The 27429-nt window shown below is 40.1% G+C and overlaps 1 protein-coding gene across 2 annotated transcripts in view; it reads right to left on the reverse strand.

Moving 5' to 3' along the window:
* Window positions 1–27429, reverse strand: part of klhdc8a (kelch domain containing 8A) — a 51182-nt gene that overhangs the window by 2018 nt on the left and 21735 nt on the right. For both annotated transcript variants that reach the window (XM_022210833.2, XM_022210831.2), the window contains 6 exons: window positions 17787–18189; window positions 17128–17338; window positions 14647–14811; window positions 14342–14560; window positions 5510–5611; window positions 4157–4305 (listed from right to left, as the gene is read on the reverse strand). In XM_022210833.2, the coding sequence (XP_022066525.1) occupies window positions 4157–4305; window positions 5510–5611; window positions 14342–14560; window positions 14647–14811; window positions 17128–17338; window positions 17787–17951 (1011 nt within the window). In that variant the 5' untranslated portion in view covers window positions 17952–18189. The remainder of the gene's footprint in view (window positions 1–4156; window positions 4306–5509; window positions 5612–14341; window positions 14561–14646; window positions 14812–17127; window positions 17339–17786; window positions 18190–27429) is intronic.

Genomic DNA, 27429 nt, shown 5'->3' on the forward strand with positions numbered 1-27429 from the left:
CTAGACAGCAGGCTAACTTGGCGATCCTAAACTTTCCTGAAGCAGAATGGGAGGCAGAGCCTTCAGCTATCAGGCCCCTCTGCTGTGGAACCAGATCCCACTTTGGGTTCAGGAGGTTTCTTCCTGATTGAGAGGAGTTTTTTCTTCCCACCATTGCCAAGCGCTTGTTCAAAGAGCATCACTGGATTTGTTTCTCTCTTTAATCCAGTATAATGGTGTAACCGTTTCTGCTTGAAGAAACACTGTCCTGGTTGATAGTGAGATAAAGTTATTTCTCAATTAAAATTAGCAACTTGGTTTTTAAAATTCCATTCCCACAGCCTTTGTAAAATTACTTTAATGAGTTTTTAATGAAGAACTACTTACCGTTGTAAATTATTCTCTTCAGATGGGTGTTTTCCTTACTGCTCTTAAATGCTTTTGGAGAGATAATTTAGATCCCTCAACACTTGACAACTACAGGCCAGTATCCAACCCACTATTTTTAAGTAAACTTTTTTAGAGAAGCTTCTTTTTAGTTCATTTTTATGAATTGTCACCATATTTTGGGAAAACACCAATTAGATTTTCTGTCCAATTACAGTACCCAGACAGCACTAGTCAAAAACTTGTTAAAGTTGTTAAATAAGAATATTATAAAACTTCTGTCTCAGTGTTACTTGACTCAAATGTAGCTTTTGACACTGTTGACAATTATGTTCCTTTAGACAAACTTCAACATATACCATTTCTGGAACTGTTGGTTAAAAAGTTAAAATCTCATCGTACCATTAGAGATGTTTTTGCAAGAATGGATGTTTATTTAAAAGCTATAAATTGAAATAGGGTGTTTCATCAATTTTAGGTCCTTCCTACTCTTTTTAACCTTCACCTTGCTGCCACTTTATCAGGATGTACATAATCAGTTTCCATAGCTACGCTGATGACACACGATTTTACACTGACATGTCTCCTGAACACCCGGCGTCAGTCGTATTTTGTTTATTTGTTTATTTATTGTTTTCTACAGCTCATTCAGGACAAGACTGAAGTCTTGGTCACTGATACGGCAAGTCGGAGCGAGAAACTCTGCAACCACTGGCATTAAACCCAAGTCAACAGGTAAGGAACGTCAGTCATCTTTGAGTCAGATCTCAGTTTTGTCACTCACATCAGAAACATAACAAAGAAGGCATTTTTCATTTAAAAACATTTCCAGAATGCGACCATTTTTCTCTGAAACCAATACAGAAACACCACTACAAGCTTGTTTCACCAAGAGTAACACATCTAAAATAAGACTGCAGACTGAGACCAAAAGGTTGAATTACATGCTTATTGGTATATAAAACTCTTAATGGTCTTGGTCCTACTTAATTTATCAGATTTGCTTCTATCCTGGGAACATTCTAGGACCCTCAGGTCTTCTCGTATTGGCCTTTATATTAAACAAAATGTCAGAACAAACACAGACAGTGAGGCAGCCTTTTGTTGTTATGGCACCGGTCTGTGGAAAACCCTTCCAAAAACCAATGAGATATTTTTAAAAGCAAACTCAAAACCTATGTTTCAGTCTGCCTTTGAGTCGATTTCATTTATTTGTCTGTTCATCTATACATTTTAGTTTATTTTATCTTTCAACACTTCACTTTTCTGTTATTGTGTTGATTTGCTATGCTGAATTTCGGACTTAATCTTGTTCTGGTGTTTCCTCGCTGTATTTATTGGTGATAGCGTTTCCCTACTTCCTCAGCCCCAGTTTTAATTGAGTCCTTACAATTCTTTATAGAGGGATTTGGAGGAGATTGGGCTGGGGGCGTTAGTTTCTCCTTTTCCTTTATGTGCTCTGTGAAGCACTTTGTGTTACATTCTATTTGTATGAAAATGCAGAACAAATGAAGTCTAATCGACTGACTGCTGGGTACAAACTGTGCTTAAAATTATACTTTTTCAGTCACTTCGTCGTCAGATAAATACTGGAGTTCTACAGGAATAGTAGAGCGTACTGTTGGAGATTTACTGTAGGAAAATGTGACAGATCTTCACACAAACTTATGTTGGAGCTTTCAGCAGTGTTGTGCAGTCGCCACCAGCAGATTGATTGGTGATTCTGTACTTTGAACATCTGCAGTTTCTTGGAAACTATGCAACTTCCTTGTGCATTTTAATTTTCAGCTCTCAGTTTCTCCAGTGTTTTGCCTGTCTATGAGACAAATCTGAATTTCTTGATGGCTGCTGCTGTTGTTGCTTTTCGAACTGACAGGTGGTGCAGTTGGGACAAGAAGTGCAGGTCTAAAACTACTGATATTGTGGCACCACTGTGTTGGGCCTGGTTTAGGTGCTCTTTTTTAATTTAAAAATGACACCTTTGTTTTCTTGTGACACTGTGTCGTAACAATATCCTTTATGTACTCTTCACAATGCAGCTTCTTGTGTATCAGCTGCAGCATCTAGTGCAACGGAATGCAAATGATTATTGACCAGATCCTATTTCCTTAAAACAAGAGTCACTAAAGTGGTTAAAACTCTAAAAAGCAATCTATTACTTTCCCTTTTCCATCCAATCCACAGTGATAAACGGGGTACATTCGCTTAGATTTCAGCAAATATTGTTTTCTGATACGAATCAGGCAGTATGTGGCAGCTAAGCCTTAACTGTGACTAATTTAGAGTTTGTTGCGTCAATATATAATCTCAGAGACAAGAAATGAAAGAAATAAATTCTTCACAGTGAGAAACAGTTACAGCTGGGACTAGATGTGATGTGAAACATTACTATTCAACTAAAACTACATTTAAATGCACGTTCTAATCAATACTCTATTACAAATTAATACTTTATGAGTACAGTCCTCATGTTTGAATCATTTCCTTGTGGATTAGGGGTTAATTAGGATAACACCCACATGTGTATACGTAAGGTAAAATCTTTAGACCATTTATATTGAATCTGATGTTAATTAGTGTTGGTAACAAAAACCATACCTTGCTTTTATGCTTGGCAGACGAGTTACCACTGCTGCTGTCCGTAGATTTAGTTGCAGTTTTACAACTACATGCAAGAAAAGTGTTACATTTTCTTACACAATGCTTTTTTAAGTCTGCACTTTCAGAGGAACTTCACACATTTTACACATCAAAATCTGTTTAGAGGTACTGGGGGGTACTACTGTATTGTAATACGCAGGACTCGTAGACTTTGAGGTGTGCTCCCGCTAGGTTTGAGAGGCCTTCGGGTTGTCCCACTGTCAAATTGTCAAATGCATGAGGGCTCTCTCACAGACGTTTGGAGCCCTCTATGCTCACTCCCCAAGTTTGCATTTCTGAAGACTTAAGCAGAGGGAATTACCCACAGTTCATAGCATTGTGCATTAAACATGGGGTTAAGAGGGGAAGCCCAGAAACATAACAGAAGGACATAAAAGAAGCTACTGATCCCACTCCTGTTTACACCATTTGAGGCCAGTGCAGATTCAGGCCTGCAGTCACTGACCAGGTGATACCAGTCACCTCTGTGAGGTTTGAGGCTTGAATGATTCAGTCTCAGGGTGGAGATTGTGATTGATTGTCTGTGTGAAACTTGATAAAATGTCCTCAGATATTGTCACTTGGCTCAGCATTATTAGAAAGTGAAGCTAACAGGCTCACTTCTTTCTGCTCATCTCTGCCTGAGGCTACAAACTCTAGGCTGGATGAGCTACTACTAGTGTAACACACCAGACTGTGACAGAAGTGTTGTTGGTCATCTTTCATTGTGGGTAGTAAATGTGTCAGGTTTTGGTATGAAAGAAATGAATGGGATGCAAACTAGTGTATCTCTGCTTCTGTTGTGTTTATTTTGATCCTTTCTTAAACTATCCATTGTGAGTCTGATATAGTTCCTTATGTATTAATCAGTAGAAATGATATTAATGTCAGTTTTCATGTGTAAAACAGGCTTAGATTCACATAGTCCTGACCCTGATGGGACAGCCATGCAGTGAGCACGTAGCCAGAAAACACATCCATGAGTAACAAATCACAGCTGTACCTTGAAGGGGGAGGGCTTTAAAAAACAGGTGAACTATGGATCACTTAAAACAGTGAGCATCTGTCATGAGGGATACTAATAGACTTGTTTGGCTGCAGAGTTAAAGACTGTGTGTACCCTTTACAGTTTAATTGAACCCTGGTGTACCTGGTTGACTCCTCCTACCACCAGGAGGCGATCTCTGATGATGATGGAAGAGGTGGAACATCTGGGGAAGGTCATGGGAGCTATCCTCTCCCACTTCTTCCTCTGAGGATGAAAGGCCTCCACTGTGTCCAGAGCTGAGGGCTCATGACCTAAAGAATGTAGGACATGCGAACAGACACATTTGTCAAAGCCTTTGGACTTTAGTCTTACTACGTATACTTGCTGGTGTGCAGGAGATTTTTAGTCTAACGTAAAGGCACAAGAATTATAATTAGTGTAATGATGAACAATAACTCGATTAATTGCCATCATAATTTCCATCCATCCATTCTCTATACACCGCTTTATCCTCACTAGGGTCGCGGGGGTGCTGGAGTCTATCCCAGCTGACTCGGGCGAAGGCAGGGGACACCCTGGACAGGTCACCAGTCTGTCACAGGGCTACATATACAGACAAACGATCACACTCACATTCACACCTACAGACAATTTAGAATAATCAATTAACCTCAGCATATTTTTGGACTGTGGGAGGAAGCTGGAGTGCCCGGAGAAAACCCACGCATGCACAGGGAGAACGTGCAAACTCCATGCAGGATTTGAACCGGGGATCTTCTTGCTGCAAGGCGAAAGTGCTAACCACTACACCACTGTGCAGCCCACCCTCATAATTTAACTGATTACAATAATATACTACCTGATAAGGCTGAAGATGAAGGACATGCATGTCAGAAAGTATTTGTATATTAGCTGTAGTACCTCTTGCGGTTTAAGAGATGAAAGACTGCTGCTTCTTTGTGTTTAATACTGTGGCAAGCAGAAAGCATTGTGTGGGTTTAGCTAGCAAGAGGCACCATGACAAAGACCTCTGGGGTGATTAATGGGTCCCAATCAGAGCCAACATATTTGAGATGAACCAGAGTTTACCTAAACAGTGTACAGATTTGCTAATGCAATCAGATTTCTTTGACAGTAAATGGCAGTTGCCTGTAATTAAAAATAGCTATATGAGCATATATGATATCCCCTGTATTTAATTTGTACCATTATTTGAGTAATTGTTAATTGATAATGCTACTTTGCTTAAATAATGTCATGATTAAACCAGCAATTAGTTCTAAAAAAAAAAAACCTAAATTTCACAACATTTAGTGTCATACACTAAACAAATACATCACTCTTGGATGTTCTCACTGGATTTCTTCTCATTGCAGATGTGGAATTTAACTGTGAATCATTAACTAGAGTGTGCTACGTTTGGAAAATCATACGACTGGAAAAAGGCGCACAGAAAACAAAATGTGACGCTTCAGTTTGATTAGCAGAATTCCGTTAATATTTAGCCTCTCTTACCAAGTCCTCCTGCGACCACCATCCGGCCACGCAGAAAGGCAGCAGCAAAGTCAGCTCTCTTTGTTTTCATGGCCACCGTCTCCTCTGACTTCAACCAGGCGCCTGAGGAAAAAGAAGGATAACAAATGACAGCTGGAGTGAGCAACTGAGTGTACGTGTGTGTGTGCAGAAGTTTATAAAGCAGCTGAGGTGAATTCCAGGGGGCACTACAGTCCACCTTCATCCGGACAGGATGCTGCTGAGTTTTCAGAGTGTGACCTGCACAGACAGGTCACCCACAAGGCAGCTGTAGCCAGGACATGTCCAGCAGACACACACAGACACACACACACACACACCTGGCAAGGGTGCACAAAGGTTATAAAAATACAGACTGCAGACAGTGAGAATCTGAGGGGAAGGGAAGGTCAAACTACTACTGCGAAAAAGAGATCGTGGAGATACTAATGTTGTCAGCCTGTTGGCACATCAAGATTCACTGAAATATTTGAGTCAATGAATAATTGAAGACCAACACTGACAGTAATAACTGCAAGTGGATGACAACCTGTTGCAAATCACAATTTACCAGATGATCGTTTATGTTCCAGTCTGGGAGAGAATTTATTTCAATGCAACTTTAAAGTTTGGAGGAGACTGATTCTGCTTAGAGTCTATGGCCCTGAACATGGTGTGTGCAGTTTCATGTATTGTTGTTTTTATGTACTGCTCCGGAGGGTCACTTCAAAATTCTTAATACAGCAAACCCAACAACTCAGTCATGCTGACCAGCTCCACAAAACTCAAACAAAATTTCAATCAGATAGGGCTCTCTGTCTTTGCTCTATGAGTCATTCAAAGGTTGCACATTGCATTTACTATTTTCTTTTTTCAGTGCAGCAAACACAGCGATACACACTGTTTACTGCTGTGTTCATAGAAACGCTCTGGTTAGCTTTAACTACTTGACGACTGAGATTGTATAAAGCATATCAGGCGAGGAAGACTACAAAGTGTTTTATGAGATATGTCTCAGTTTGAAACGGTTGTAGACGCTGCCTCTGGATTGAGACGACATGATGAGGTTTTTCTTCAGTACACTTTGAGTGAGCAGCTATAGTTTTACACAAGACAACAGGGAGCTTGCAGCATTAGGATATAAAGTTATTGTCACACTGACTTCCACCAACCTCCTCCCTGCAAGAACAAGAGCTGCTTCGTCTGTTGTATTTTGTTGAACATGAAAAGTCAGAGAAAACAGTGTGTAAAGGCCATTAACAGCTACCAAAGTCTCTGTCATGCTGGCCCTTTGCTAGCTAAACCCCCACAATGCTTTCTGCTGGAAGTGACTGTAGTTTGAGTGACCTCCTTCTCAGATTGCTACGGCATTAAAGACAACTAAGCTGTAGTCTTCCATCTCATTAAACAATAAAAGGCTATACATTGTGGCACCAGGAACCACAGCTAATCTACAATACATTTTATGCGTGTTCTTTGTCTTCCGCCTTATTGGTTGATGCATTTTTAATTGATTAAATAATGCATAAAATGGTAAATGGTCAACACTACTACAGTGCTTTCTATACCTTAGGTTCCAAAGTGCTTTAAAGATGTGATTAATCATTACTGCCCCTAGTGCAAGTACACAACAAGATCAAGGATGTAGAATTCAGTAAAATAATGATGGTGGACATATGAAGCATGAAACAAGCATCCAGTTTACTTTTCTAGCAGATGAGCATGTAGTGTGCTTGCTGTGCAAAAAACATCCACAAGCCATGATTTCACATCAAGGAGGCTCACTGATGAGCAAGAGCTAATCGAAACATCTATTGCCCGCTTTAATCCTAAAATGCTGAAAACACAACTTTAAATGGACCAGTTGATTCTCAGGTTAGTAAGACCTTACAATTTTGATTTAATCTCCTTTATTACCTGGTACCTAAGACTGACAGTGTTGTCTGCAAACCTCTTGGATGGCATCGTAGTAAAGCTGACAGCTAAAGTACTCTAGGTGATAAAAATCCGTACTTGATAGCGAAGGACATGAAAACATAGCCATCAAAATAATGTTTCTCTTCCCCCGGCAGATTCAGCAAAAAGTTTTCTTTCTACTTTCAGACTTTGTTGCTGCCAAGTCTTGTTTATCTGAAGGAAAACCCAGACAGGAAAAAAAGTGACAGAAGAAGAAAGATAACTTCATTAGGGAGCGAGGGAGAGCGAGAGAGAATAAGAAAGATAGAGACTGAACAAGGAAAAAAAGAGTCTTACTCCGTCTTTGTCTATCTCTTCTTTCTTCTGGATCTCTCTCTTGCTCTTATCTTTTTTCATACTTATTTCCCCCCATTTCTCAGTGTTGTTTTTGGCTCCCTTTTTCTCCTCGCTATTTGTCTATTTCTTTCTAATTTATCTTCAATATTTTTCTTAAAACAAGAGGTAAAGAAAACAAATTCACGAGAAGCAAACAGACGAGGTAGAGAGAATGAAAGAGAGATAAGAAGCCAGATGGTGAGTCTACCTGTCTGTTGCAGCAGTGTGTAATGAAGAGCTGTGTTTCACTTTAGTTCCACTGAAAGAGCAGAATACAGATCACAGCTGGCCGTTCACTCTGCTCTGTTTTCTCCTCGGAGGAAAATCCACTTCTCTTTGTGTAATTTACTCTTATGTGTCATCATTCAATAAATCCCAGCAGTCAAGAATGAGGCCATACTGTCGAAATGTATCAGCAATGTTGAAATCTGATGTACCAAAAGCTAGCACAGAGTGTTTAGTTTCTTATTGCTCTGTATTGATTTTTTGATAGTCCACTTGACATGTTTTCTTTTCTCTTCACTCTGTCATGATAGTTGGTGTAGACGTTTGGAAACAACACATCTCTATGTAGAAGCTAGTGGGGCAAACCAATTTGATGTACGGATCTCCAGATAAAAAACTCTTTAGCTAAATTTAAAGTTATGGTGTAACCTACTTGGTCAGTTGATCAGTCCACCACTTTGATCCAGGCTAAAACATCTCAACAAGTCTTGAAATGCCATGAAATTGGGTGCAGATATTCAAGTTTCCATCAGAGTGAACTGTAACAAATGTGGTGATATTTCATCATATTTCATCAACTAGAAAAATAACACAAACACAACACATCCCTTTAACTAAAATAGACGAATTAAGGCTGGAACTGGAAGTTAACTGACATAGTTGCATTGCCATTGCAAGCATGTTAGCATGTTGTTATTAGCATTTAGCTTGAAGCGGTGCCTCTAAAGGACAGCATGGTGGCAGGTTCTTACTTCTGCATTCAAGCCAAGACAAAAAGTGTAAAAAACAAAAATGGAATCCTGAAGTAAGGATATCACAAACAAAGCATATTTTACGTCACTGCATTAGATCATCTTTTCAATGATTGGTGGACAAAATGGTAGATCTATGCCTGATCTATGAACCAAAGTCTTCAATTATTTCCTATACTTTGCTTTGTTCTAGATACTCAAATCATACCACAATCTGCAAAGAATGCAAGCAGTGATGGCCATGTTTCAAACAGTGTTTATAGTGTCACAGGCTAATTTTTGTCTTTAAATTCCAGCTGTCGACACGTGACACCACTGACTTATGGTATCTGCTCCTCTGTGACTGAGTCGAAACTGCAGGCCTGATTGCTCTGTTCTTTGAAGGGATTACACAAGTCTTCGCACCGAGATTTTCTTTGTAGAACGCAGGGAAAACACCAGAATGCATTATTCTACTCTGGTGGTAGACGGCAGACGAGAATAAAGGAGCAGAAGCAGAGAAATTACAGACAGCGGGAGTACAGACGGAGAGAAGGACAAAAGAATGAAGTAGATGAGGCAATTCTCTGAAGACGGGGCTTTGTAGTCTTTGTGGTGGTGATTTCGTCCACAGCTCTCCTCTGTAATTGTCCCTCGTGATTTAAACTAGAAAAGGATGGTGATTGGTTCTTGGTCTTTGATGGATTGTGTCTGTCACATGTGAAATCTTAGATGCTGCTGACCGCAGAGATGATCCTTTTGGACAGAAAGCATCTCACTATGATGCTGTGGCATTTTTATTGATTATGTATTAGCTCAAGAAGGCAGACCACTTTTCCTCTGTTCTCATTTCTGCTTCATTCTATTTGCTTTGTTGTGCTCGAGACCTATTTTTTACCATCTCAAGACAGAAATAAATCAAATATACACCATTACAATGTGGCCTCGGGGGCACTACATCATTTGTGGTTATTGTTATTGCTGAACTGTACTGAATGTGCTTCAGTGGGACTGATGAAAGCGTGGCTTTGTTGGATGCAGTGAAAACAGCAGAATTAATTGTTTTAGATGAGGATTTATTACAGCAAAGTGACTAAATAAAACACATTAAATCAACACATAGATGCTAACTTGTGTTCATCTGGGCCTCATAGTTGTTATTCAGGGATTGTTCAGACTTACTGTTTATCTGTTTTTATAGTTAGGGTGAAAGTAAGTAAAGTAAGTATTATTTCATTAATTAAGGTAGCTTGTAAACAATATTATTTCTATATTTTTTAGTAGCTATGAGGAGTATAAATGTCAGCGGAAATCAATTAAATACAGAAGGGAAGCAATCCAGATGGTTTCAAACACCTTCCAGAGTAGGCCATGCCCACATCTGGTATAAATCTGAATACATCTCATTTTTGAATGTAGAAATTTACAGATAGCTTTATGTTACACTCCTGCAAAGAAGCCACAAGAACTGAACAAAGTCACCTACCCAATAATGAAAACCCCCTTTTATGCAGTCCCGTTTGCATTTCAACTGCATCTGAAGTGATGTGTTAAGATCTAGCAAATATATTGAACAAAAATACAAATGTAGCACATAATATTTCAACAAATTCTACCTGTTCTTTTTAACTTAGCGGAATAAGTATTTGTTGTCGGAACACACAGCATCTCTACATGACAGCGGACATCATAAAACAACCAAGTAGAAATAATAATAGGCAGATGGAGACTGATGTCATACAGCAGAAATCACAAGTCACTAACAAGTGTGTCCACCGTTTGCATCACGCATCTTTGACACACAGAGTTAATGAGGTTGCTGATGTTTGTGTAATGTTGTCCCGCTCTTCCTAAAGGCCTCTGAGAAGTTAGAAGACATTTTGAGGGATAGAATCACACCATCTGAAATTATTTCTGAGGCAACTAATTGTAGAGTTGTGGATATACGGATGGTGGGCTGTTAAGTTTGATATGAGACATTAACAAAAGTCATGTCTTTGCTCTTTGTATTTACTGCTGTGTGACGGATGTCTGAAATGAGGCAAATATTTCACAATTTCTATTTCTATTTGTGCTTACGTGAAAGCTTAATTTCTACTTCTAAAAATCCAATTTTTGTAACTTCATAAGTGCTTTTTAGATGTTTTTTGCCACTGAGGCAACATAGGCGGTTATAGTGGAAGTTGTAAAACTATCAGTATGCAGGAAATGGCAACTCTGAATCAAACAGGGCTTCCATTCTGGAGTGTTTATCACCTTGTCGAGCATATATTTGCCAGTAGCTACCAGCTGACAGCTGTTTGGTAACTTTATACCTTACAGAGTCTGCGGTAGTTTGTAGTTGTTATTTCACCCGTCATATATAAAATGTTTCACACCAATCCAAAAACTACAGACACAACAACACCAAAACAAAAGGGGGCTGTCTCGTTTTGCGACAATCGTAGGCGTACCTGCCCTGCAGGTGTAGCTAGTAAAAATAGATTCTGCAGCACATCTGCTCTGCCAGTGGTCCACAAATGCAGTCTGACAAGAAGATGTGCTATCTGTGTATGTTGTTGGCATGCAAAGAAAAATCATTTGATCTGTGTTCTTTTCTTAATATTTTCCTAAATGCACATTTAAATGAACCCCCTGTACTGGGATTAGGCTGTCTTTGTTATGAAAATGCATGTGCATTACATATTAAGCATCAATCATAGAAAATACAGTAAAGTACAAATATCTTTGCAGTAGCTGGAAGTATAGCCACATTTGTCATCAAGTAGGAGGTCTCTGTCAACGACATTAACACATTTTAACAAACAGGCTTGTGTTTAGTCATTAACTCCAACAGCTAGTTCCAGGGTCATTGAAAAATACTACCTCCAGGGACTTTTATAGAGGCCCAGAAAACAGTGGTACAGTGATTCTTCAGGTCAATATCCAAGCAAAGCCCCTGAGTTAGAGCTGCTGTGGTGGACATGGGCAAACTCTGCACACAGTTATGGTTTTATTTGTTCAAGTTTTGAGCTATTTGTCTGGGATTTCTGCCTCTACAGCAGTGAGGTGAATGGAATTTTCTTCACACTATTGAAGGCAAAAGCTGATAAAATCCAAACCTGGACTGCAGTAAAACCTATAAACCATCTCAATGGCAAGACATCACTGGCCGACACAGAGAAGATATTACCTTAGTAATACGGGTGAACTGAACCTTTTAAACAATTTTCTGAAGTCAAATTGTGTTATTCTCTGGTCACAGCTCTGTTTTTTGTGTTTTCGGCGTTACCTGTTGCAGCTTGCCTACAATGCAACATTCGCTAACAGCCGTGCGTCTTAATACTGGAGATATGGAATGGAACAGTAATAGAATATCACTGTGTGACAGCAGATTGCATGACTGTGTGTACGTGTGTAGCGATATTGCTGCAGATAGATAATAAAGCAATCTGTTTCTGGATCTTGTAATTTAAAGCGCTCCTCGTCCCCAACCCTCCCTCAGCAGCTCATCTCCCATCTCATCTCCGCCAAAATTAGATTGGAGAAATGGGGTACGTCTGCCTACCCCGTCCAAGAGTGTGTGTGTGTGTGTGTGTGTGTGTGTGTGTGTGCGCATCCGTTTGTGCACATGTTGGATTGTGTTTGTGTGTGTTGCAAGGCGCTTTCTTTTCATCTGTTTCATCTCTCTCACACACACACAAAGCGAACTTTCTCCCCATTATCATACATTAACATTATTGCTCCCATGTTCTGCTTTATTTGGATTTCATTCGACCAATCCCGAAGTGTGACCACATATCCAGTTGTCTAAAATGACTTATTGATTTTTTGCTCTCCTTTTTTCCCCTTCCGGTCCCTTCGCAATTTGCTCACCTGTTACTCTGGGGTGTCTTTGCCAGATAGAGGGGAAAGTCATCTCGTTCAGTTGTGGGACACAGAGTGTGCACAGAATAAAGATGGAATGAGCCCGTTTGAGTAGAACAACCCTTTGTCTTCACCGTAAAGCTGAAGTTATAGGCTGCTTTTTATGACAGCAGAGTCGAAGTGAAAGTGAATTGTGTCAGTGAAAAATAAGAAAAAGTGTTGTATTAGTGACTTCAGAGACTGGTGTTTTTTAGGAATGCAATAATGTGAAACTTGTGGAAAGTGTACCAGTCATTATTCAGGAGAAGGATGAGGACAAGACAAGATCAGTCTCATGTCTGAGCATGTCTGAGCTCAGCTGGATATATCAGCAAAATAAAGGGGGATAAACAACAGCTATTAAAGGCTGTGTTGCATTTTTTGTTTTTACATCAGTTTAGTCAGAATATTCCCTTGTAGCCATTGTTCACTTCTGTGGATGCTGCCATACTCAGTGACATCAGAGCATTTGCTTCTTGGTTGGTTTGAGTTTTTCCAAGTCAGAGCTTTGACATATTATGTATAGATGCCTTTAAAGTCCTCAGCCTCTCTTGACATTTTGTCCTTATTCTAGCTTCTTGTTTGCTTTATATCTTTCCCATTAAGTCGTGCTATGAGCAGATTTGAAGGTATCTCCTACTACCATGCTGACAACAATCAGGTGCGTGTTTCATCCAAACCGGAAGAAACAAATAAACTGCTAATGCTGAACAATCATCTGCTAGCTTTAAAAACTGATGGTGAACACTTACCTGAAGCATAATCTGGACAAAACTGAGGTTCTCTTTGTTGGTTCAGACAGGATAGCCTCGAAAGTGGCTCAGCAGATTTCTGTCTTTCACCATTAGGTTCAGTCTTAGAAACTCTGGTGCCATATTTGACCAGTCTAAGCACTTTGAAAATCTTATCAGTCCAATACCATGTGCATGCTTCTTTCACTTGAGAAACATTGCCAGACTCAGGCCCATTGCATCATAGTTTATGGTAGAAATGATAATTCATGCTTTTGTGTCATCTCGTTTTAACTGCTGTAATTCCCTTTTCCCCTGCCTCAGCATTTCGTCTTTGAACCATCTACAATTAGTCTGGATTCCAGACTCTGGAATCCTGCTGTAAGGCTGCTAACAAGGTCCAGCAGGATGTCACACATCACGCCCCATTTATACTCTCTACACTGGCTTCAAGTTAGGTTCAGGATTCATTATAAGATTCTCGTTTTTACATACAGAACTGTACAGTCAGACACCTGCTAACATTTCTAAGCTGCTCCCACCTTATATAACACTTAGGACACTTAGATCCTCTGATAAAATCCTAATAGTAGCACCTCGCGTTCAACTAAAAACAAAAGGTGATCATGCCTTTCAAGTGACCTCTACAATGCTCTACCTTTAGATCTTTGTTATCTTTATGGTCTCAGTTGATGCTTTTAGAAGTAACTTAAGACTTGTTTAAACTGGCCTTTGCTCCACCTGCTACAGCCTATGTTCTTATTACTTTTAATGCAGTTAATTATCTACCTTGAATCCAGTTTTGCATTGGTTTTTATTTTACTCTTTTTTTTTATGGCTTTATGTTGATTTTCTTTGTCAAGCACTTTGTGACTTTGGGCTGTGAATGCAAATGAACCTTATCTATGTTACTAACAAATTTAGCTAAATTTATATCAAAAGAACAGATAAAGTTGCACACGTTTCTGTACCTTGGTTGGTGTCAAAGATGTTGACGTTTTTGGTGAACTTGGAGCTTTGGTGTCCTCCACCCTGACGCAGTCCTCCTAGCAGACAAAGCCTCCCAGCCGAGTCCCATATCACACCCCCATATGAGCGTTTACACGGCATCATGGGTAGTGTAGTCCAAGAACGTGTCTCTGTGTCGTAAACCTCAAAAGCCTTCACCGGTCGCTTACACTGACGACCACCTGCAAGTAAAAATATCACTCTTTATTATGCTTAATAGTTAAAAATATGAAGTGCAGTGAGCACAGTCACCTTGGTCTGTTAGTACCTGCAACATACAGCTTGTTGCCCAGCAGATGTGTGTTGGCATCGTAGCGTGGGGTCGGCATCGGAGGAAGTAGCGCCCATACATCTTTTCGAAGGTCATACTGCTGCAGGATGCTACGAGGGAGCAGGTCAGCACCCATTCCCCCTACAGCCAGAGCCCGGGCATCTGCACACAGAGAGTTTTCAGGTACATTATCACAGGTGGCTCACAAAGAGAGGCCACATTTTCCTCATTCCAGCTGATCCCAGTTAATGGAAAGACCTCTCTGGCATTTCAGTTTATGAGGTGCTGAAAATCTGCAGGGCAGCACACAGACTTGGATGAGAAGTTGTCTTGTGACAAGGCAAGAGACTGTGACAGACATGGTAGGAACAGGGAGTACAGCAGCAGAATAAAAATTCAACAGTCCATGTCTGGCACTTTGGCATGACACCTCCAGCATAAGAATGGAAGTGGAGGAGAGTGTTTAGACAAGAGAAAATGCAGCGTTAATCATCAGAGTGAAGAGGAACAGAGCTGCAGAGAAACAATCTGCATTTTTATTGTGTTTTTGCCTCATATCGTTTTCAAGTGTTTCTATATAAAGCCACTTTCTTCAAATTCTAACCTCAAAGCAGCTACATTACCAGCATAAAAAAACCAATAACAGTTTTTCCCAAATACTTCATATTCATTTTGGTGGAAAGAATGGCTCATTACCTGAAGTTCATTATCTAATACCTGGAAAATAATGATCCTAAAAATGTCAATAAAAATGGCATCATTTAGTCGATTCACTGACTGGCTGTCTTTTCAGAAATACCATATTTGTTTTAATCTGGTTCCATTGATGATTTTGTCAGACTATTTGTCTCTTTTTCAGCTACTGGGTGCGAGTGTAGGGATGAAACTACAAGCAAAGGGCTGTGGATCGAATACTGGTCAGGGAGATTGAGTGAGCAGTACGATGGAGCCCATATATGACCAATAAGTCTGTGTATACAGCATCTATCTATGTTCCAGCAGACACTGACAGATGCACGGCTGAACACAAACTCATCCACGGTTGGAGAGAAGCTCTCTGATACTGACTGCAAAATGTGAGAATAAATCAGAACCCATAAATTGCTCCATTGACATGAGACAGGAAAACTTACCGAAGGCTTCTAGGTTGAAATGAAAGTGTACTTAAGGGACGGTCTGAAGTTCACAGTGCAGTTACTCTGACTATCTTCTCTACGCTTTACACAAGTTTAATTTTTTCGTGATTGTACATGAATTTCCTTATTTTTTTTAACAGCAAAATTGATGCTGCACTTTTTATTAACATGAAATCTAACATGTTTTCAGCTCCTCTGTTGTATTTAGAAAAACAAGGGATAAAGAATTTGGGTAAAATATCAGATTTTTCTGACAGACATGATTTGATATGCGATATCCTAATCCAGTTTGTGCAATAGATTTAAATAGATGTGACAGAGCATTACCCCATGAGACGCCATCAGAAGTGTGACTGTCACACAAGGATTAAGGCATGAATTGTGAAACCACTTACACAAGAGTTTTAACTCTGCGCTGCTGCAACATGAACAAGATGTGCTTATTAAATATTGAAACTGAGCTCATATCAGTCGAATCACAGCTGCAGGCCTGAACCACGTATGATACATTTGTTCAATACGCAGCATAAACAAACCCTTATCCTAAATTGCAGATTTGCTAATTGCATTGTTTCAAACTGTGATTTCAACTTAAAGCGCAGTAATTGTTCAGCTCTGCTACACATGCACCATATTCCTTCTGCTGCAAAATGCTTTTTGAAATGTATGGCCCATTTAAAAGTACAAAAATTACGGCAAAATGTCAGTTGCATGTGTCATTTATTTGAATATATCGCCTTTATCTGTAGGGAGCATTTCAAAGAGGATCAAATGTTTGCTTGCTCTGTGTGTTAGTCCCCACAGAGATGTTATAGTGAAATCATAAAAAGCTTAGCATCATAACTGTGAGCTAATGCTCCAGAACCTTTATGCGTTGGTACTTGTTGGTAGCTTTTCTCTCCCACATACTACTTTCTATTTTCATTCAATCCTGATGAATAATGTCATGCGTATCCTGCTGCCTATGAAATATATTTGCCATAATCCATAACGAATTTCATGTTTAGGCTTGATATTTTTAAGCACATGAAATTGGACTCGATTAAAGAAGCTACTTAATAAAACACTATGAAAAGGTAGTGGACTTATTTCCTTATTTTAAGACGACTAAGGGGGTGTTTCTGTCACAAGCTGTAAATACATTTCTTTTTCTTTACTGTCTTAATGGACAGTTGTAATCTGACACATAAATTCAGTTAAACAGAGTTTTAACCCACAAAGCTAAAAATTGTTTTAATTATCTTTTCAGTGTCATTAAAGCCAGTAGGAGACAATTTATAATCCTGGGCTGCTATTCAGCAGCACTAAAACATGGTAACAGTCAATATGTCATAATCCATACCTTTCACAGTGATGGATACGCCCATCAGCGCTTCCCGAAGAGCGCTCCTCTTCCTCCACCGCCCTTCCTCTGTGTTGTACATCTCCACCACCTTCAGAGGACTCTGGTCCTCTCCCACTCCACCCACAACCAGGATCTGCTTTCCGAGCACTGCCACGGCTGCACCGGCCCGAGGTGTGGGCATGGGGGGCAAGCTTAGCCACCGGTCCCCCTGCAAACATGGAAGAGAAGGACAAGTCTGCTGTCAGAACATCTGGCTATACTGGATGATTACAGTAATTTAAATCTGTAATCAAAACATTTTAACAGGTCATCGTCTACAGCTCATCTGTGAAACACACTTCATAGCATACAGGACAGAGCAGATGTTTCTTTGAGGCTAAACATTTTACTTTCCATATTTGGTGCAGCTCCTCAGTGCTGGGGTTTGCTTTATATATACACAGCTGGTTTATCTCCAGTTTAAGCTCCAGTAAGCTGATTTGTGACAGTGTCTTCAAGGGGATTAAATCTTATTTATGTTTTAAATAAATCAAGTGAAAGTTCTAGCATGATTTTAATCTTTCAGTGTATTCACTGCGTTGCTGACATTTTACAGTGAGATTTTACTAAATTCACTAGTAACAGGTTTAGTACTGGAGAATCCATTTGTGTCACACCTCAGGGGAGTAGAGCTCCAGGGCCTGGCAGGGCCTCCCAGCAGCATCGCAGCCCCCCAGCATGTACATCTGCCCCCCCACCTCACAAAGAGTGTGGTAGACGCGGCCGCTGGGCAGTCGGGCGAGGCTCTGCCAGTGAAACTCGTGGGCACCAGGCACCGCCATGACCTCAGCACCACAGGGTAGACTCGCCAAGGCTGGGGAGGGGAACAGGGAGGCTGAGGCCAACAGCCAGGGAAGGTTTGGGGGTGGAAGATGAAAAGATGGAGGTGTGGAAAGCTGGGAGACAAGGTGTCAGGGCCTCAGCTTGAGTCAGAGGTTCTGTATTGTGAAATGAAAGTAAGCAGCAGGAGTGTCACATCAGCTATTAGCCGGCTGAAGTCGCCTCTCCTCTAAAGGGTCCCTGGAAAAGAAAGAAAGAAAGATGATGAGACGACAACAGACATAGCATTGCAATAAAGAGCGGATCAGAGCATGAAAATGTAAATCAAATGCAGCATGCAGTGTTTGTAATACAGCACCTTACACGCTGTTACCAGTCAGTTACAGTGACAGTAAAGCAAAGATTAGGATGCTTCAGAAAGGAAACACTGACAATATCTCATCAGTTCCTTATATCTAAGTACTGTACTGTCTAAGTTCAGTTTTCAGGTGCTTGTGCATTAAGTATTTCCATTATATGCTAGATTCTATTTAAGTTTTTACTACATTTCTGGAAAAAAATATAGCTTACAGCTGAAACAATGAAAACACACCTATGAGCCACAATATTCAAATGGAACATGACACAGAGCTCAAAACCATGACAGAACCTCCAAACACCCCAGATCCTAATATTATCAAGCGTTTGCGAGAAGTGCTGGACTAAAACCAATCCATGGTAATATTGCAGGTTTATATTATTAAGAGGACACCCATTGCATGGACCACTCTAGGATATTTATAACCTGAAATAATGTGTAATACTTGTCCGTAGACATATAAGCATAATTCAACAAAAAAATATGTACAAACCACAAGCAATACAATTACCATAGAGCTCAATGACAAGCATCAGATCATTCGTGACAGATTTTGTGTGTAAAAGTAATTTCAACAAGGGGTGGGACGGCAACACTTGTCATTTCATAAACAACTTGACACTTTGTTTTGTGGTGAATGCGAGAAAGTTTTGTTTTGTTTGTTTGTTTGAGATTGGTGCCTTTTTAGGAAAGGCACTTAATGGGCCGTATTATGATGTTTTACTTAGGGAGCTCTCTTGATGCATGATTTTGAGATAGCGTATAGGTTTACTTATTTTTTTCCATTGCTTGCTATGTGTTCACATATTTGTGAACTAGTTCTGGGGACGACCAGCTGGTAAGTAGATTCAGACAGATAGTCATTTTCATGTGCTATTCAACGCCTTTTTTCTTTCTTCCTGCTTTTGCCATATGTGGTCAGGTGTAGGCTATAAAGATAAATTGTCTGTTTCATGCTCTGTTCACCATCCAACTAAGAATGTAGTTTGAAGACCTCATTTTATTGCTCCTTTGTTTAGTTTTTAGCTATATGTACAATCTGATCATAACTTCGTACTAGCATTCACATTTTATTGGTATTTCCAACCTCATTCCCACTCTTTGACAGGGATGAGAATGAGAAAAAATATTTTCAGCTGAAAATTAGCCGCGGGTCCAGGGCGGAGCCCCCCTGAAGCTCTTGGGTTTTTTAGATTTTACAGCAGTAAAAAGTGGCCTGAGAGTCCTTAAAAACAATTTAATATATATCAATCTGGTCCAAAATTATTTCTAAATGTCATGGTGATAGGGACTATGCTCTCAGTTTGCTAACATTACTAGCAGTGTAGGTAAACCAAATGGCTAACATAACTATCTTTATGTAAAATAAATTAAGCTACCTTTCTCAATATTCTCTTCCTCTCACCTCACCAAGAAGTCAAATAATATTTCTGAGAATTCATTCTCAATGCAGAGTCACACACATGAGAGAGATTGTACTACAGTCAATGTTCTCTTCCTCTCAACTAACCAAGAAGTCAAATAATATTTGAGATTTCATTCTTAATTAATAGTCACACACATGAAAGATTATACTCCAGTCAATGTTTCTGAGATTTTATAGCCACACACACACATCTACACATTGTTCCAACTAACATATTTACAAGCTGCATCATTCTGTTCAAATGCACTCATGGTTCATTGCAAAGATTTCTTTTCCTCTTTGCAGCCAATTGGATCAGTTTCTCTGCAGCTTTTCTCTTTTCTGACTTATTGTGTGACAGTCTTTCCATCTTTGCTGCTTGCTCCTGTTCTCTCTTCTCCTGTGCCCTGCCAACAGCCTTCTCCTGGCACGCTCGGCAGGGAGGGAGGCGGGCTAAAAGGTTGTCTATCAAATCACTCTGCAGCAATTGGGTAGGTATACAACCAATCAGCGCAACGAATAGGCTGACGTATCCTGTCAGAATCGTCGCGCCTCTGTCGTCACTTAGTTACACCCGCCTTCTGACTCGACACTTCATGGTGATTCGATTACAGTACTGTACATGACTGCTCTCACTGAGTGGCGGCTAGCATTCAGCGCGGTGGATATTAGCAGCCGTTCGATATTACGACTTGCCAACTATAAACATACCTCACCCCCCAAAAAATTTTCTCCTCGAATTTAGACGATTCACAAGAATGACCCTGGCAATGATAAAATCCGCAGAATTCCGCGGATCCGCGGAAAATTCTCATCCCTGCTTTGAGTTTCAACTTAACCTGGAAAATATTTCTAAGATTCTCCAGAAATCTAGTACACTTTCCTCACAACACTGCCCTTTACTTATACATTAATGTCTGTTATTCAATTTACATCTAATTGTTCTTTGTTTTGGATTTAGCTCCTACTTGATGGACAGCAGTAGCCTAGCCGCACTTGACAACCCACGGTAACGAATTTAATTCTCTGCCAGGATGGGTCTAGTTACCCTCCATAAGGCTCGAGGTTGGATGCTCCTAAAACTGGCCGACGAATCACCATGAAGTGTAGAGTCAGAAGGCGGGCGTAACTAAGTGACGACAGAGGCGCAACGATTCTGACAGAAACAACCGGAAACAACTAGCCTAGCCGCGCTAGACAACCCACGGCAACGAATTTAGTTCTCTGCCAGGGTCGACAACAAAAACAACAGTCCTTGAGCTCCATTAGCACCGACTCTGAATAATCTTTCTGTTAACATGTCTATAATATACTTGAGCTTCACCCATTGACTGTATAAATAAGGCTTCACCGAACTACCGCATCCTCTGATTTCCGGCGCTCTAGGAACTACGTCAGCCTATTCGTTGCACTGATTGGTTGTATACCTACCTAATTGCTGCAGAGTGATTTGAAAGACAACCTTTTAGCCCGCCTCCCTCCCTGTTGAGAGTTCCTAGACCCTTGTGTCTTCAGACCTGGGTCTAGCGCGGCTAGGCTAGGAAAGCAGTAGACTAACAAAAAATTTCTGAAATACAAAAGAAAGGGAAGATGAGGCTGGAGTTCCTTGTTGTTGTTGTTTCATCCAGGCACTAAGGTTCTGGCACCCAAATGAACTTTTGTGACTGACCAAAAGTTCTCAGAACTGTGAACAGTACCCACCCTGGCTCTACAGATGCACAAGTCACTTTTGCTGCACATTTCACAAAGACATGTGTTGCAAACATGAGAGGATGGTGCGCTTGTCATTTGTGAGCAAAAAAAAAGGCATTTAAGACTCACAGCGGCACATTCAATCTGTGGTAGTGATTGACTTTTGTTTTAAAATAAGTATTCATCGTAGACTATTTTACAGGTGTGAAACTGTGATTGTATGATTTAAAATGCAGATTTTTGGATGTACAGAGAATCCATGATTTCAAATTATGTGATAGAAGTGTGTAAATGTGCTTTGCACTAAATTCAATGAGTATGAGTTTCTTAATTTGTGATTTGTGGAATAGGACTTGTCACCTGGTGACAATGGTCTTGCCCCAGATATCGTTAGAGGCATGATCCAAAGAAATCAGAGTCGTGGTATAATAACAAGAGGAGTAACAAATGGAGACTGTAGAATTCCCCAATGCAAAAATGCCTTTGGACGAAGTGCATTCACAGTGACAGGGCCACAGATCTGGAACACTTTACCTGCTGAACTGAAACATCTGACAGATCTGAAAGAGTTTAACCATAAAATTAAACAATGGCTCAAATTGAACCAAACCTATGAGCACTGATGAACATTTCTTTGTTTTAATGTATATATTTTTATTAATACTGTATGTGTAAATTTTTGTAAACTTTTGTAGACTGTATTTTCTGTAGTTTGTATGTGTGAGGGACCAGGTCTGCGAATTAGCTGTTAGCTATTGACCTATGAACATGACATCGGTTAATCGGTTAACAATGTTTGTTGTTCTGTCCCTATCAAATAAACAAATAAGCAAACAAACCTTGCATTGAAGAATCTGAAACTTCTAAACTATTTTTGTCTTTGACTTTAAATTTACTAATAAGCATTTGTAGCTACTAACTAAACAAAAAGTTCCACTGTCACAGGTGCTCAGCTCCTATGACACCATTGTGGTAAATGACCTGAACATATAATAATAGCATGAACTAGAAAAGAATGTAAACACACTTATGGTGATTTACGGAACAGATGCTGCCTACGAGTTCAGCAATACTCCTTTAATAAAATAAATTAAGAACTTAAATCATAGTAAATATCAATCTAATGCAAGGACATAATGTCCACTGTTTTATCAATATAAATAATTGTCATTCCTGCATTGAAGCTCAACCCAATAACAGGCAATAACTACTTTATGTCAGCGACAGTTCATTTGTTTGACTACATTTGTTTAAACAAGGTCTGGCAGGTTTACATGTGTCTCATTAAAATAAACCATCCATCCATTGTTATCTTCTCACAATAATGCAAATTGCTTTGTGCACATACTGGATTGCCTCGTCACATAATATACAAGTCCGTGACACAAAGTGCTGTGCTTCTTATGAAAGCCTTTTACAGCTTGGTGATCACTGACTACAAGTTATCCACCTTTCCCTTTCACACCACATCCCTGTGCCTCTGTGTAACTGAATCTAAATAGGCTCCTCTTGCAAGCTTTTCTCAGATTAGTAGCAGCTGGAGTCTGGCAGAACTGAACTGAAGCAATGTTTCTCATTTTTAAGTCTCCTTCCTCGTTGTTCTGATGTCGGGCATCACTGTTGTTTTTTCCTGTGTCATCCCTCAGGAGCTTTCTGTTTCCTGCGTGTAACCTACTTCTTCTGCCTACGTATGGTTTCAAGAGAGGACTGGGGGTGGAAGTCTGTTATTGATGTGGGAAGAAGCATCCAGAATAAGCCCACGATGCACTGCAAGACTAATTCTGACTACATCACACACTACATCACCTTGAATGCACCCTTTATCACCAGCTTCTGTGTCACACCGAGGGGAATGAGACCCGTCATTACTGCTGCAGTCAGGTGTGTTTTGAAATCAGATGAAGGGGATTTAAGTGAAAATGTGACTGGTTTTAAATGATCCAGCTGTGATTTAACACAGTCTCTCTGCAGTTTAGCCTTTAAAGCTTCACATCACTTTCTAAGCACATTCTCCCTACCCTTGGACACCTCCCCCCATACTCCCTTGTCTTCCCCTCTCAGCCCTCCTCTGTCCATTTTACTGTCACGCTCTATCCACCTGTCACACCTTTGATCATCTCACAGGCGGAGGAATAAAGGATGGAGGGTGAAGATAAATAGGACCGTCCTTCAAACAAAAAGAACACATCTCCCCCATTTTAGTGTGCGAAGACAGGTTGCTATAGCAACAGTTAGGCTTTTCTCAAGAGGCACAGCTTTTGTTTTTGTTTATAAAAATCTTTTGCACACGATTTCTTATCGCTTGGTTTGCTGTTAATAATGGGTTATGAAAAAGGATGAAAAACAAACAAGAGCGGGTGCTTTCCTATAGGCTGACCCCAGCAGGCGAACACTTGCTAACGAGGCAGGGTAGCTCTCGCCCCGGCCCGGCTCAGAGAGTGCATTAATTGCAATCTGTAACCAATTTAGTTCGCCACATCGTTTTTTTTTTAATTAACTGCTTGAACAGCTTGAGATCAACAGTAAGCCCACCAGCATCATCTGAAGTCATTTACAATCAGCATGCCTCCAACTTGAAACTTTTAATTAGGTTGCGTAGCTACCCTCCCTCTGCTCCCTCTGTGCAGCGAATGTCTTTAAATGTAAAGCCAATGAAAGCTTAATTCGGTAAATGAAGAGTAATGAAGTGTATGTTAATGTCATATCATGTCTTGTCATTGATTAGTGTCTTCTCAACCTTCCATCTAAGTTTGAATGACAATAAACATCGTTTACAATAAACGAGTCGTAGTGGAGGCTGAACATCTGAACTCTGTTGTGCTCATAAAGCACAGACACATGAATATGCAAATAGTAAGATTGCAAAAGCTAACCTGAAGCCAAGGCACAGATCCAGCAAGTAATAACATTGGATACAGCAAATTGGAATATTTGAGATGACTAAACTGGATCCAACTGCACGGCCATGTGAGTTAATCCCTTATTAATCAAACCTGCAAGGGATAAAATCCTGCATTACTCTTCCTCAGGCACACATAAGGGAATCAGATTGAATTTACTTGCACATTTATAGACTCGCATTATTCATTTGTCACATTGTTGTTTTCAGATATATTGTAAAAGACATTTTCCACACAAACGTTCTTTCTCAAAACGTGAAATTCAATTAGTTCAATTTAAAGTGTTTGAATGTAAACTTGCCGGTGGGTTTTCCACTTTAAATGTAACAAGGTCCCTGACTGAAAGGATCTGAGTTATTGTTAAGCAGTGGCAGCCAATCAGAACCAAGTCTGGTTTTGTGATGCAGAGGAAAACTACACATTATCTGTTTCCAGGTGTTGCTCCTGCACTATGTGACAAAAGTTGTATTAAGCCTTTTGTGCCTCCAGAGTGAACTGTGTGAAGTCTGACAAATGTCCTGAAATTACATCGAGTTATCGTCATATACATAATTTTCTGTGCTGAGCAGGCTTAGTGCTTGAGGCAAATTTACACTCCCTACATCACATTCATTTACCCTGTTCTGTCAGTTTCCATTGCCCCTTAAAACTGTACCACAGCTGCATCTTAACGATGCAGGGCTGGCAGTCTAAAGGGCTCTGAACCACTGTCTTGCCCATTAGTGAAGGTGGAAATCATAGTTACAAGACATTCAGCTATCTCATCACTTTATGGTGTCTTTGTTCTGTTCTACAGCCTCAGTGAGCCTGCCACAGTGGCACATAATAAATAAATAAATCCTTCACCTGGTGCACTTTCTGGTTGGAGTGGCCATCCAGCTTGCAGAGGAATAAAGATTACCATTGACATATGCAGTCCAAGACAGCGGAACTGGAGTCAATCACCAAGTGACATGGTCAGCCCACAGGTAGTAACACCGGAGAGGGGATAGCTGCAACCTAACTTTCTAAATAAATACTTAAATATATTTCTTTTAAATCAATAAATAAGAACACTGTTCACCAAAGTGTAATTAGTTGTGACACAATTAGGTCAACACTCACTGGAACATTTACAGATGGAACTTATTTTGTAGACAGAAGGCAGTATGTGTTCACAACTTTCAGAATAAAAGCACAGTGAGTAGGACCTTCCTCCTTGAGTTGAATTGAAGAAAGAAACAGAGACAGAGTCAGTTGTAGTAACACCAAGCATTTTACCTGAGCTGTAGATAATAAAGATGAAAAATAGGTTACATTACTAAAAATAACCTGGTGTAGGAGGCTATTGAAGCATTTTCCCAAATCACAGCCCAACCTGTAAAAAAGGCTTGAAAGGAGGATTAAGGGAGGGACTCAGAGATTGTGGTTTTCCAAATATTCACATCATGGCATTTTAAAGATTGCTGCATTTCAAGCTGGTATATGATCCTGCAGTATGGCTACTGCCATAATCTTGGCTACTGCGCACATGGTTGCCTTGAAATTAGCCATGCAACCAAATACACAACTAATCATGTGCTCACCAGTTTCACTAAATCTGTGGACAGAACTGCAAGTGAGGTCATGATTCATGATTCTACCTCCAAAGATTGTTGTGTGTTCTTTTGGTAAGATCATCCACACCTACTTTAAACCATCAAAAAAGCAACAAGTGTGCAGTATTGACTAAACAAAAATAACGATGAATCCTCTGTGATGTCACTCATAGGTTTCCTAAAGAGCAGTTTTGAAGCTCGGTGTAGTGGCAGTTGCTGTCATCATCTTGGCAGCGTGTGACTCCTCCTAACTTACAAGTTATATAAAAATTCATGCCCCAGATAGTGTCCAACTGTCAATACTTCAACTGCAACATGGGAATGAATACCAACTTGTGGTTGTTTATAACTAGTCCCTGATCATCTGACTTAAATGCAGAATATCTCCATACACACTTTTGCTGTGTTGTTTCTGGAAATTGCAGCAGAGCTGTTGCTATAACTGTACTTGCTGCCATCATTGTACATGTAGCTGTTGTTGTCCAGTGTCTCCTGCATCTGCTTTACCTTTGAAGAAATGGTACAATCACATTTTCAGATGTTTTTGCATTGACTTGATATTTAGGTGTCTGACTTTGGGTGCTGTATATTTTAAACCTCATTAAACATGGACTGATTCCACACTAAATGCCAGTCCAAGAGAAAGAGGAAGAAGTCAACACAGCATATAAAAGGCTGTGAAATTTTGGTACTGATCTGTGAGTATACCTGCCAGTAAAATCCTCCCAAAATGGCTGTTTGTACTTTGGTTTGTGATAAGGTACAGAGTATGCAGAAACCCACTCTGATGCCAGAACAAGTGCCAACATTGCACTGCTCATGTGCCCAATCTGCATTAACATGTTTATTTCAGCGTGTTTGTACAGGATAATCTGCAGGGGAAATCCTGCAAATGGACAAAAACTGTATCCATGGAAATCATGATGCTCAGGGACACAGTGAGGTTTGAAATTAGGAATGAAAAGGACCACAATCTTGGCTACTGCAGAACCACATCACAGCTTGAAATGCAGCAGCAATCTTCAATACGCTATGATCTGAATGTTTTGAAAACCGCTATCTCTGAGTCTCTCCCTTAATCCTCCTTTCAAGTCTTTTTTTTAACAGGTTGGGCTGTGATTTGGAAAAAAAGCTTCAATAGCCTCCTACTGCAGGTTGTTTTTAGCAAAGTAACCTATTTTTCATTGTTCATTATTTAGAGTTCAGATAAAACGCCTGGTGTGCTTTATTTTAGTCTACAACTGACCCTCTGTGTACTCTGTCTCTGTTTCTGTGGGTGCAGGCTGTTCAGCAAAGGATCATTTATTGACTTGTATTTAATTAGTCTGCACTGTTCAAACAGCGCATCTGTGCTGCAGTCTGAAGCTGACCTCAGCACACGGTGAAACTTGTCAAAATCTGTAAGTGCCTGCATGCATGTGTGTGCACTTACATGGACGTGTGTGTGTGTGGACGTAAATAAAAATGTTGCAGAAGCTTTATCACACTAACAGCTTTTCACACTGGCCTGCTTTTAACAATGCTGAATTGGTCCACCAGCAGTTCCCT

This window comes from Acanthochromis polyacanthus, chromosome 5 (genome assembly GCF_021347895.1).
Source record: "Acanthochromis polyacanthus isolate Apoly-LR-REF ecotype Palm Island chromosome 5, KAUST_Apoly_ChrSc, whole genome shotgun sequence".
NCBI lineage: Eukaryota > Metazoa > Chordata > Actinopteri > Pomacentridae > Acanthochromis > Acanthochromis polyacanthus.